Source organism: Thermobia domestica, chromosome 10 (assembly GCF_964235325.1).
Source record: "Thermobia domestica chromosome 10, izTheDome1.hap1.1, whole genome shotgun sequence".
Lineage (NCBI taxonomy): Eukaryota > Metazoa > Arthropoda > Insecta > Zygentoma > Lepismatidae > Thermobia > Thermobia domestica.
Window position 1 is genome coordinate 96,368,227 of NC_137463.1, and position 13,162 is coordinate 96,381,388.

Here is a 13,162-nt window from a genome sequence, read left to right on the forward strand (position 1 = left end):
AATATGTTTCAAACATGGATTTGTTATTATTTTATGAGAGAACTGCTATATTTGTATCTTATACAAGAAAAACAGACTCAGTTAATGACTAGTGCTTATTCTACTTTATTATTACATTGTATAATGTAAAGTACATAGATCGCTGTTTCCAGTTTCTTGTAAAGTATGTTATTCTAATTTCCAGTGACACAATTGAATCCATAGTATCTTTGCTAATATTACATATGCTTGGATATATCGTAAATTTACTTTTTCCCAGAGAATTTTCTTTTAAAACTTGGTGAATTTAGAAGTAAATTTGGCATTCAGTACACTGTTCGTACTACGTAAATTCCAGTGACCTTATCTCAAGAAGATGCCTATTTTATGTTCCTTTTTTTTTTCAATGGATGTTGGTAAATTCGCACAAATGTAAGGTGTAGGCAGGAGGTTCATGTTTATGTTTCCATTGTTATTATTATGTTTTCTTTATTATTATGTGCCAAAGAATGTTTTCGTTTTATTAATAGTATTATTATTAGTAGTAGTACCAAGTTCTGTTGCACGTTTTTTTTTTAATTTTATTTATGAGAAAACTGTTACAACGTTGTCTTGAATTTATATATATATATCGTGAGAATGTAAGCTTAGTGAAATAAAAGAAAGAGCGAAGAAGATAGTACCTCAAGAATATATTTGATTATTATTAGTGTGAATTGCTGTAAATTTACCCTCATTATATAAATTTGAACTAATATATGTGCCGAAATATGCCTGTATTTAAAGTGAAGTTGCGAAAACGTGTTTTTGATGTACTTTTTAATTATTTTTCATTTATCTAATATATACAGGGTGGTTCAGTAATGTTGGACAGCCCTGAATAAATCGGAAACCAGAAGAGATATTAGCAAGAGTTTGGTGGATCCAGATACTTGTGGAAGGAGGACGTCTTTTGAGGTACCACACAATGTTACCAGGTCAACAGTGTTGCCAGCTCAGTACAAAGTTGTATTTTTTTAAATGGAACATATAGAAGTTTATGCCATCAAAAGAATTAGTACAAAATGTGAATACCAACAAGCGAAACCGCACCTGTCAGTGTTGCCAAATAACGAAGTTATAAAGCTTCAAAGATCAAGAAATTAAAGTGTCCGTAGAGCAAAACTAGCAAAAAGGCAAGAAAAATAATACTACGGAATGAAAAGGAGTAACCGAAAGAGTAAACCAAAGAACGCACAGCATCCAGTGAGTAACAGGGTTGCCACAGCAAAGGGGGAAAAAATTGAAAATTTTGCCGTTGCTATAGGAGGAAAAGTGCCCATATGACATAATGCTGGAAACACCATAGAAAGTTCATGTAAGATTCAGGAATCCTAATAGCGTTTGTTCGAAATCAATATCTCTAACCGTTTCCGAGATACACCAAAGGTGTTCGGAGTTTGCAACACTGCATAATAATTCCCTCGCCCTCCAAACTACAGGAACGAGTAATGAAAATGATACGCCCAACAAAATGTAAGAACTACACGGGTCTAATCGTCAAATCAATTATGCAGTGTTGCAAACCCCGCACACCTTTGGTGTATCTCGAAAACGGTTAGAGTTGAGTTGAGTTGATTTTGAGTTTAACGTCCCGTTCAGCAGCGAGGCTATATGAGACGTGGACCTACTGATTAACGTGGAATCCGAACCACATGAGCTCCCGCCGGGAATCGAACCCGGGTCTCTCACGCTAAAGGCGCGTACCGAAAACGGTTAGAGATATCGCTTTCGAACAAACGCTATTAGGATTCCTGAATCTTACATAGACTTTCTATGGTGTTTCCAGCATTATGTCATATGGGCACTTTTCCTCCTATAGCAACTGCAAAATTTTCAATTTTTTCCCCCTTTACTGTGGCAACCCTGTTACTCACTGGATGCTGTGCGTTCTTTGGTTTACTCTTTCGGTTACTCCTTTTCATTCCGTAGTATTATTTTTCTTGCCTTTTTGCTAGTTTTGCTCTACGGACACTTTAATTTCTTGATCTTTGAAGCTTTATAACTTCGTTATTTGGCAACACTGACAGGTGCGGTTTCGCTTGTTGGTATTCACATTTTGTACTAATTCTTTTGATGGCATAAACTTCTATATGTTCCATTTAAAAAAATACAACTTTGTACTGAGCTGGCAACACTGTTGACCTGGTAACATTGTGTGGTACCTCACAAGACGTCCCCCTTCCACAAGTATATGGATCCACCACACTCTTGCTAATATCTCTTCTGGTTTCCGATTTATTCAGGGCTGTCCAACATTACTGAACCACCCTGTATATATATATATATATATATATATATATATATATATATCGGTGTCCACATGTATTTTGACTTGTCTTCCTTTCTTACTTATGTACATTCTCTTGTTTCAAAGTTGGAAAAGGGTTTTACAAGGGAGAGTCGTAAGTCTTTTAATATTCCCACAACCCAAACAGGAGACACGTGTATATTCCGTAATCAACCGTAATTACAAGGTCAAGCTGGCCCAAATGGTAGTGTGACAAATGAACTATTTAACACGAAGGACTTCATGAGTGTCTTCAGTCAGTTTGTAGTGGTAGTGACGATTAGTGCTCAACAACGTGTGATACATGAACTGCTATTATATGAGCTTGAACTGTGGCAAACGCTACGGTAGCAACTCAAAATATTTGTCATGTGAATGGGGGAAATGCAGTAAACCATAACAAAGCAACTCGCTGATTCCAGAAATTTCGTTAGATTGTAAAAATGTCGAAGATATCTCAAGTTCTGGCATCCCAGGGTAACAAGATTCTGAGGTTATGTCTCACGCCATTGAGGAAAATCCATCCATTAGCACACGATGATTGTCAAACTAACTCGGAATATCCCAGCCCATAGTGCATCACTTTTCCACTTGGGAAAACTAGTAAGAGCTGCCGCATTGTGCCACATGAATTGACCCCAGCTTAGGCCCAGAGGAGAGTAGGGCGTGCCGACAACTGCTGCAAAATCCGTATAATTTGAGTTTTATAAGATGGAGTGTCACACGCGACGAAAAGTAGATGTTTTTCCGAACTCTAAATGTGCAAAAACAGTGGTTGAGGAAGAGCCAAGTTCCATAACTGGTCGACAAACAGGTTCGTTTCGAACGTAAAGTCATGCTCTATATGTGGTGGAACTACAAGGGGGTAATTGACATCGAGTTTTGTTCCTAACCGTCGTATTGAAATGATATCTTTTCCACTATTATGCCGGCTAGGCTAAAGGAGACGGTGATGATGAGAAATGAATAAAATGGTGGAGAAGAAAGTGGGAGGAAACGGGAGAACCCCGAGGAAACCCACGCACACGGAGTGTGTCCACCACAAAGTCACCTGACGCGAGCTGGGATCGAACCAGGGACCCCATGCACCAGAGGTGAACGCTCTACCACTGAGCCACCGCAGCCCCCTAACCGTCGTATTATTAATGCCAACCTTTATTCTGAACAGCGAATATATGCTGCACAAAGCCAAAAATATCCTGCAGTGGTGAACCGAAAGCGGGTTCTACTGCAACAAGAAAGCGCAAAACTATACTCGGCTTGAAAAACGTAACAAAAATTCAGAAACTTGATGGCATCAAGCTATTGGTACCCTGCATATCGTCCTGCCCTTGCTCCTTCGGATCATTACCTGTTTCGATCCATGGCACACTTCCTGAAGCCACGATGCTTCACCAACCAGGAGGAGGAGAGAAATCAATGACTGGCTTCTTGGCCTCTTAAGAACAAGAAATAGTATCGAGGAACTGACTGTAAGCAGTCCAGCACGAGGAGCCATACTTTGAATGTTAACCTGCTTTCATTATATTGTGATAAATGGGCCAATCCATTCGAAGTGGTCCAGATCATCTTCGAAAATTATAAAAATTGAAGTGTGATGAACTTTGTGTATGAGAAGGTCAGTAACGTCATTCACGTTGTCGTATGTACAAGTGTTCCTGAATGGCGGCCATCTTTGTTGTCGGCGTAGTGCCAATTTTTGCATTTGCAAGCGTTTACAAAAACTACAGTTGCTGAGGACGTACGAATCAGACGAACACCAAACAAAGACGAATGTTTACAGGAGAAACTGAGGTACACAGAAAATATAAATTTTTGCTTCTAAATAAATATGCAGGTTGCAAATCATGAAATCACGAGAAAAACTAGAGAAAATTACACTTTTAAAGCGGTTGTATTTTGGAATGGCATAAAGTGAGGGGTTCATGAGTTTTGGGCAAAATACTATTGCGTGTAAAGAGTCTGCAGAAATATCCACAGCTATGATACTACTGGCACAGTAGATTTGTGGGGGTCTGAAAGTTGAAGTTTGTAATTTTGATGCCATTTTTGGGGCGCAATATCTCAGAAGAGAAAGCGCTAAAAATTACTGCTTAGGCCACAAAGTAATTCTGTATGTGAATAAACTATTGGGAAAAAAAAAAAAAAAAAACGACATATCACATCGAGAAAAAAGTTAGGACATGGTAGAAACACAAAGAAAGCACGTGCGTGACGATGGTCGTAGCCCGGAAATAATTAAATGTTTTGATACATTTCATGCTAGATCACAAAAACTACGCATGGAGCAGCAATTAGGTCCGCTTTTGTTTGTCTTCAGTTGTGCAAAAGCTTGCGAGTGGCATTTGTTCCATCTTTCTAGCTCCATGGTCATTACCACGTCTATATGGTAAGGGGTTTGGCTCCCCCTTGCACCCACGACACCCATCGTCGAACTGGACCGCAGTATTAAGGCACTTAATGTATCAGCAAAGTATCATTTAAATGCAAACTCTGTTACGGAAGTTAATATGTTCACAAGGTTGCGTTATATAGGAGAGACTAGCCTTTGCCTAGCTGGGGCTCCTCCCCCAGGCCCCCGCCTTTTTCTCGCCCTACGGCCTCGAACCTCTAAAACCTACAATTCTACCAAATTTCAAGTTTCTTTTCGTATTTCAACTATCTAAAAGATAAGATTTTGTATCACAAGAAAACACCCATCTAAATAACATGGAAATTACTTCATCCCCCTTTAGACCCCTTAAAAACTAAAAATATTCACTTTTGACAATTTTCCTATTGGTTAGTCCCGGAAGTCTACAATCATGCCAAATTTCATCATTCTATTCCTGCCTGAAGTGCCTAAACATTTTGGGGTGTATAAGATGTCTCTTATAAATAACATATGGAAGATTTTTCAGTTCTCCATAAGACCTCTCCACGGTTGAAAATTTTTATTTCTGGTAATTTACTTAGGTAACGCTAATGGAAGCGTAGAAGCTTATTGGATTTCAAGTTTCTATTCCAGCTCCAAGTACCTAAAATATGAGATTGTAAGTCCAAAAATAGTCCCATTTAAATAACATGGAGAATTTCTTCATCCCCCCTTTAGACCCCCTAAAAATTAAAAATATTAACTTTTGGCAATTTTTCTGTGGGGTAGTATTTGAAAGCCACAATCATGCTAAATTTAAACTTTCCACGTCAACCAGAAGTACCCCTTTACTTTATATCAGTTCATGTAGATTTATATATAGTTAGGATAGAAGAAAAGCAACCTTGTGAACATATTAACTTCCGTAACTTGTAAGTGGATTTCAATGACACTTTGTTGATACATTAAGTGCCTTAATGCCGCGATCCACTTCAACGATGAGTGCCGTGGGTGCAAGGGGAAGCTAACCCCCTTACCATATAGACGTGGTAATGATCATGGGGCTAGAAAGATGGAACAAACGCCACTCGCAAGCTTTCGCACAACTGAAGACACAAAAGCGGGCCTAATTGGTGTACCATGCGTAGTTTTTGAGATCTAGCATGAAATATATCAAAACATTATTTTTTTTCGGGCTACGACCATCGTCACGTACGTGCTTTCTTCGTGTTTTTTTACCATCTCCTAACTTTGTTCTCCATGTGATATGTCATAATTTTTTTGCAATAGTTTATTCGCATACAGAATTACTTTGTGGCCTAAACGGCAATTTTTAGCACTTTGCCCTCCTGAGATATTACGCCCCAAAAATGGCATCAAAATTACGAACTTCAACTTTCAGACCCCCATAAATCTACGGTGCCAGTAGTATCATAGCTGTGGATATTTCTGCACTCTTTACACGCAATAGTATTCAGCACAAAACTTATGAACCCCTCACTTTATGCCATTCCAAAATACAGCCGCTTTAAAAGTGTAATTTTCTGTAGTTTTTCTCGTGATTTCATGGTTTGCAACCTGCATATTTATTTAGAAGCAAAAATTTATATTTTCTGTGTACCTCAGTTTCTCCTGTAAACATTCGTCTTTGTTTGGTGTTCGTCTGATTCGTACGTCCTCAGCAACTGTAGTTTTTGTAAACGCTTGCAAATGCAAAAATTGGCACTACGCCGACAACAAAGATGGCCGCCATTCAGAAACACTTGTACATACGACAAAGTGAATGATGTTATTGACCTTCTCATACACAAGGTTCATCAAACTCAATTTTTTATAATTTTCGAAGATGGTCGAGCAACCATTTTCACCGTCTTTGGACCACTTCAGGTGGATTGACCCACATACAGGTATATTGTGTATGAGAATATTGTAAGACTTATTACTCACTCTTGAAGAAAACAGTCTCACAATTGTTCCGTGTAACTAATCAATCTGAATATATTGTGGAAAGTGTGCTTCTCCTATCCAACTGTTGATAAATGCGAGAACTATTGATGAATGAACTTCAAAGCTCGCTCAATGCAGATGATTAACGGAAAAATAACTTTATCACAATTCCTCACATTGGCTACTGCTGAAAATAAAACTAACAAATGTGAATTGACAAACTACGATGAAATTACAATGCATAATTCTAGTTACTCTGTTAATTAGTTGTGCATCGCGCAGTAAAGTCACAGGAACCAGCAAAAGAAAGAAAAAATCTCATCCTGTTGAGATTCAAGGATATTTTAAGCAGTTCATTTAACCAGCTGCTCATAGTGATGACTGTGAAGAAAGGTGGTAAGTAGATGACTTAATTGAAGTCAAACTGCTTTTAGATTTTCAACAGTTAAATAAAATGGTTTTCGTAAGTTTCGCGTTATCACTTTATTGTTTCTTCGAAAGTAGTTTTCAACAGTAAATATTACGTAAGTTAGTTACTTTCCACGTACGATAGTGGAATCAAATTGGCATCCGTTCGTGAAATTCAAACTTATTTATTTCGAATGTTTTTAAAAGAAATACACATGCTAATTTCCTTCTTTGTTCTTTAGACTCCGTCGAAAAGCCATTCGAGGCTTGAAAACTACAAGTAGATATCTGTTGAGTGTCTCAGTAAATTTGTTATCTAAACAATGTAGAAATAAAAGCGTTTCATTGTACAACTGTGTAAGTCATATAAAATTCGCTACCTCATTTGTTTCAACTTGAATTAATACTTATGGTATCCTGATAACCACCAATTTTGTACGAAGAACATAGAGTGGGACATCTCTTTACATAGAAATTAATGTGACATAATCTTCGAAAAATCTCACGATAGATACTGGAAGGATGACAGAAGTTAAGTAAATGCGGTTCCATGCATATTGAAAGATCGAGTTCAAGATTAATAATTATATGAAATGAGTGAAAATTTTTAGGAGAAAATGAACTCATTCAACTCCTCGAGACGTTATTACTTTAAAAATAAAGAAATTCATATTTTTTCATTCAGTCACTGGAGTTAGGTTGTTAAATTTAATACACTTCTACAGGGTGTTTCAAAACCACCGACAACGTTTGGGAGGTGATTCCTGACACTAAGATAAGACGAAAAGTATACACCAACCTGGGTGCACAAATGCTTTCTTTCGGAGTTATAGGCTGCCGAAAACATGAAAAAAATTAAATTTAAAGGACCATAGCTCCAAAACTATGGAACCTACGGTAGTCGGGTCAAGACTTTACTTTGGAACTAGTATGTATCCTACCCAAATATCCAAGTTTCAGAATTCTGCGGTACTTCTTCAATAATTTTTATAGAGTTACTTGGTGAGTACTTCAAATTATATGCTTGTAGCCAAACTCCCTCTATAAAAATCGTTGCATGAGTACCTGAGGATTATGAAACGTGGATATTCTGCGGTACTTCTTCAATAATTTTTATAGAGTTACTTGGTGAGTACTTCAAATTATATGCTTGTAGCCAAACTCCCTCTATAAAAATCGTTGCATGAGTACCTTAGGATTCTGAAACGTGGATATTTGCATAGGGATATAACACCCTGTATATCCCGTGTGACAGCAAAATTGATAGCTTCCAGAATATCCCATAATTAATACCAGAAATTAATGAAAAACATTATCACTAAACATGAAGGAAACTTGTAAGGGCTACCACTTCATTAGACAAGGAAGGGAGGAAAAAGTAGGAAGAAAAGAGCAGTAACTGAGGAAGAAGTCCAGTCTGGCGCTGTATATCATGGATGCCAATATGGCTTCTCATTTGACGTTCGTTAGGTGTTGTTTTTTAATGTTTCTTTCCTAGCTACTTGTTTCCATTGTTCTACTTCGTTCTCTTTCTATTGTTTAGATCATAAACAACCTGAATGCCTTAAACAGAGAGACTACTTTCCAGCCGCGAATTGGTTGTCGAAATCGAATGTCTTCTTTTCTATACTCTCTTTACTCCATCGACAAGCTATGTTGAAACCATTGACACTCATCTCTCTCTTGTTCTTGTCTCTTTTCTCTCATTCTCCACTCTTCGTCGTATGAGCGTTAAAATTTAGAAGCTAAAAGCATTGTAAGTACCTTCTATGTTTCCGCACTGGTACTCCTTTGTATTCTAACGACATATATTTAGTTAGTGTCATTTTCAGGTCGCCAATGTATGTGTTCTACACACTTATATGAGTATTTTTGATTTTGATTTTCATACGTCCACAAGATTCTTTTACTCTACTCAGACACACTCATATATATATATATATATATATAGTGGACGTATGAAAATAAAAATAAAAACATACACACACAAGTGTATAGAACATACAGATGGTGATCGGAAAAATGGAAACACCTGTAGTTGGCAACCCGTCAGATGAATGGGTTGGCAGCGCCGGACCGCTGGTGGTGGTGTGTTAGGTCGGTCTCCATACTACGTCAGGCGCAGTGGAACAGCAGTGTCCAGTGGCTGCAGCAGACGGAGGTAGTGTAAAATGGGAGACCTCTCAGTTTTTCAAAGAGAGCAAATTGTTGGTGCGCGGTTATGTGGATTGAGTGTGACGGCAGTGGTTACTGTGTTAGGTGTGTCGCGTGGGACAGTGTCGAAGGTGATGACGGCCTACACAACACACGGGAAAACCACATCGGGGAAGCGGAACAGTGGGCGGAAGAAAATCATGAGTGACAGGTTACGCCGGGTATTAAAGCGCATTGTCACGCAGAACCGTCGTGCCACTGCGGAGCAAGTGACGGAGGAACTCAATCAGCACCTCCCCCACCCTGTTTCGACAATCACAGTCCGCCGCGAATTACATGACATGAACTTACGGGGTCGTGTTGCACGGGCCAAACCGCTTATCAGGGACCATAACGCTTTCGCACGCCGCAAATGGTGCCGCGACCATGCAACTTGGACCGTTGAGGACTGGAAACGTGTGATATGGACGGATTAGTCATCATTCACCCTATTTCCAACCACGGGCCGTGTTTATGTTTGGAGAACGCCCAAAGAAGCTTATGATCTGCAGTGTCTCCGCCCAACTGTGAAACATGGTGGTGGCTCGACGATGCTGTGGGCCGCCATATCATGGTTTTCATTGGGTCCTGTGGTCATACTTAGCGGACGAATCACTGCCAACGATTATGTCGCAATTTTAGGAGACCATTTGCATCCTATGGTCCGGATGTTGTTCCCGGACAATGACGCCATCTTCCAGGATGATAATGCACCCATTCACACAGCTGGCGTTGTTGCAGCGTAGTTTGAGGAACATCGGGTTGAAGTTCAACACCTCCCCTGGCCCGCCCAATCCCCAGATCTCAAGATAATTGAACATCTGTGGTCCGTCTTGGAAACACAACTCCGGCGACTATTTCCACCTCCATCCTCTTTCACAGAACTGACCGATGGCCTGCACGAGGAATGGTGTAAAATTCCACTTGCTACCATTCACGATCTCTATACCTCCATCCCACGTCGCATCAAGGCTGTTCTGAAGGCGGAAGGTGGCCCGACACTATATTAATTTGGTAAGTTGCAATTTCGTTCAGGTGTTTCCATTTTCCTGATTACCATCTGTACATACCGTAGTGACACTGAAAATGACACTTACCTATGGAGTCTTCAGTATTGTTAGCGATACATACAGAAAAGAAGGTGTGAATGAGAGAAAAGGATACTAGATAGAGATATTCCGTTGTATGTCATTTTTAAGTGTTATCCCAACATGAACAAAGATGGGATCCATTTTGAATTTAGGAGCTTAGGCGGCGATTTCGTTGGCCACATAAACTGCACCTAATCACTTTTTTCTTTTTTCTTTTTTAAACTTACCAACACACGGATAGTCATTGCTTTGTGGTGTACATCAGACTATCTTCTCTTTGAAACTTCGAGATAAATGTAGATAATTTTTACTTTTTCGATGTCTGTGCAGTGGGGACTTTCATTATGTTGATCATATAAGTGCAGTGGCAATATTGCAATTTCCATTAGTAAAGCAGAACCCAGAAGAAAAAAAACAATGTAGTTAATTGAACAGTTAATTCTTTATAGTGTTATACTTTGTCGTGCCATATAAAATGTCTGTGAATTCACATTTTTTTTTTTTTAAAGTGTAGAAGAGGAGGCAAAATTAAAATTTGGACACAACCTCCTAGAAATTACTAAGTAGTGTGAAATACACAGTTAATTTTTCGTAGGTGATGTTCACAACTGAAAAATATTCATGATCATGTTACGAGGCCTGTTCAATAAGTATCCAACCTTACATTAAAAAAAAAAAAAAAATGTAGAATGACAATGAGTATAACAAGTGGAGACATCATTCATGAGCATGCCTGCAATTGGAGTAATCGTAATGTCCTTTAATATGTAATATACAGTCGAAATATTGAATGCTATGACTGTGTTCGTTGTTATGTTGTGTAAGTGGTCTTTTTATAATAAGATGACAGTATGTGCGGAGTAACGATACTGCATCAAGTTTTGCTAGAAGCTTGATGACACGCAAGCTGAAACAAATTTAAAACATTTAGCAGATATTTGGAGATCATGCAATGAGGATTACGCAAATAACAGGATATAATAGATCCAAAGAAGGCTAAACATCAGCGAAGAGTAATGAGCATTTTGGAAGGCTGTCCATAAGCTGTGATACAAAGATTGTTGAGAGAGAGAGAGAGCATAGTTTTATTGTGGAAGATAATCTTCTAACTAGCTGATGTCGGTGATACCAGGAAAGGTTTCTTCGACCATTTTTAAATGAAAATTAGACATGCACAAAAGTCCTGGAAACTATAAACAATAATCCTGTTTCTCAATACTGTGATTAACGTGATGAAATCTGGATACGACTTAGCGACCAAAGCAACAGTCCTCACGATGAGGAAGAAAGTACGAGTGGTGTGGTGAAAAATAAATGATTTTTAAATGTTTATTATTATTATTATTATTATTATTATTATTATTATTATTATTATTATTATTATTATCGTGGAATTGTCCATCACGATTACACATCAGAAAGACAAACAGTTACGTACAATTACTGTTTTCACGTTTTTCGCGTATGTGATGCAGTTCGTCGAAAGAGGCTGTGGAGCATCACGCAACTTGCAGATGCATCTCGATAACCCGCCACTTCATTGCGTGCAAGTGATCCAAACTTTTCTGGCAAAGAACATTAATGTCGTCCCCTGGCCTTTTCCTTTTCGAACTTAGCTCGAAAATTAAAAAGCGAACTTAAGGCAGTCGCTTCGACATCAGAATGGATATTATACATAATGCGACGGTTAGGGTGACAACAGTTCGAAAGGAAGCATTTCTGACCTTCCAACAATAAAAGAATCACTAGATTTGACAGGTGGAAATTTCAGGGGTCTACTTCGGGGATGGTTACAAATTAAAACACTCCAGGATACTAACTTTTTTCTTTTGTTCTATGATTGGATACTTTTTGGACAGTCCTTGTACATTGTCCTAACACGACCGTGATTTATATTTCAGCTGTATCGTCAAACCTTTATCACTCAACTGATAGTACATAGTTCCAACGTTCTAGGATACTGCGTTTTAAATAAAACTTCTTTACGATTATTTTATTTATTTATTTGTTTTGAAAAGAAGTTTAAAAAAAAAAACATTTCACTTGGAATGCTATGTACGGCTTCATATTGTTGTGCCTGTCTTTCTTTTAAGGAAACTCAACTCAGAATGCGGGAAACACATAATTAATGTTCTTCTTGCGTAACTTGAATGATAACGGAAACCATTATTCCTTCCCTTCTTTCAGATTTTGTAATTATCCAGGTGTGCGGATACATTTCGTAACCAGCGTGACCATTACCGTCTGAAAAGTGATTAATGTTTGATTTTGTGTTTTTACAGAGGTGCATCCTCTTCTTAGCAACCGTCTAAAAGATAAGCAACAATCAGGAAATAAAAAAGGAGGCGGCCGCCCAAAGATCCACAACAAATCAGACGACAAGAGACCAAAGGATAAAGGAGGAAAAGGAAAATAATTACGTATCCACAATTTTTATTGCAGTACTTACAGATGAATTGATACTGTATTAAAGTTTTTAAAAGAAAAGATATAATTACTATGTGATAACCGCTTTTATGATCATTTTATTCTGTTTTTCCGTAACCATTTATTACTGAGTTTTATTAGTAGTAATTGGTGAGTATGTCTGAGAATGATATTGTCGTAAATGAATTTGTGTCATATCTGTATAAAAAGTAAATGAATAAGAAAAAATTGCGATGTGTCCACGCGTAAATAAAGATAAATTTTACAAATAAAATATTTTAACATTCATTTTAGCCCTGTTAAAACAGTTTTCTTTCAGGAAACAATTCGAATTTTTATATTCTGTAGTGATCTTCAGTGCTGTCACTAAAAATTTGAACATGGAGCAGCTGTTTGAGAAACTGACCTACTTTCAAGCAACTATTTGCAATAGGT

At 38.0% G+C, this 13,162-nt stretch overlaps 1 protein-coding gene across 1 annotated transcript in view; it reads left to right on the plus strand.

The window, feature by feature from the left end:
• Rbbp5 (retinoblastoma binding protein 5) overlaps positions 1-13,001 on the plus strand; it is a 50,057-nt gene extending 37,056 nt beyond the window's left edge. Inside the window, exon 11 of the mRNA XM_081728293.1 lies at positions 12,583-13,001. Within this exon, the coding sequence (XP_081584419.1) occupies positions 12,583-12,716 (134 nt within the window). The 3' untranslated portion in view covers positions 12,717-13,001. The remainder of the gene's footprint in view (positions 1-12,582) is intronic.
• Positions 13,002-13,162: the final 161 nt, after the last annotated feature.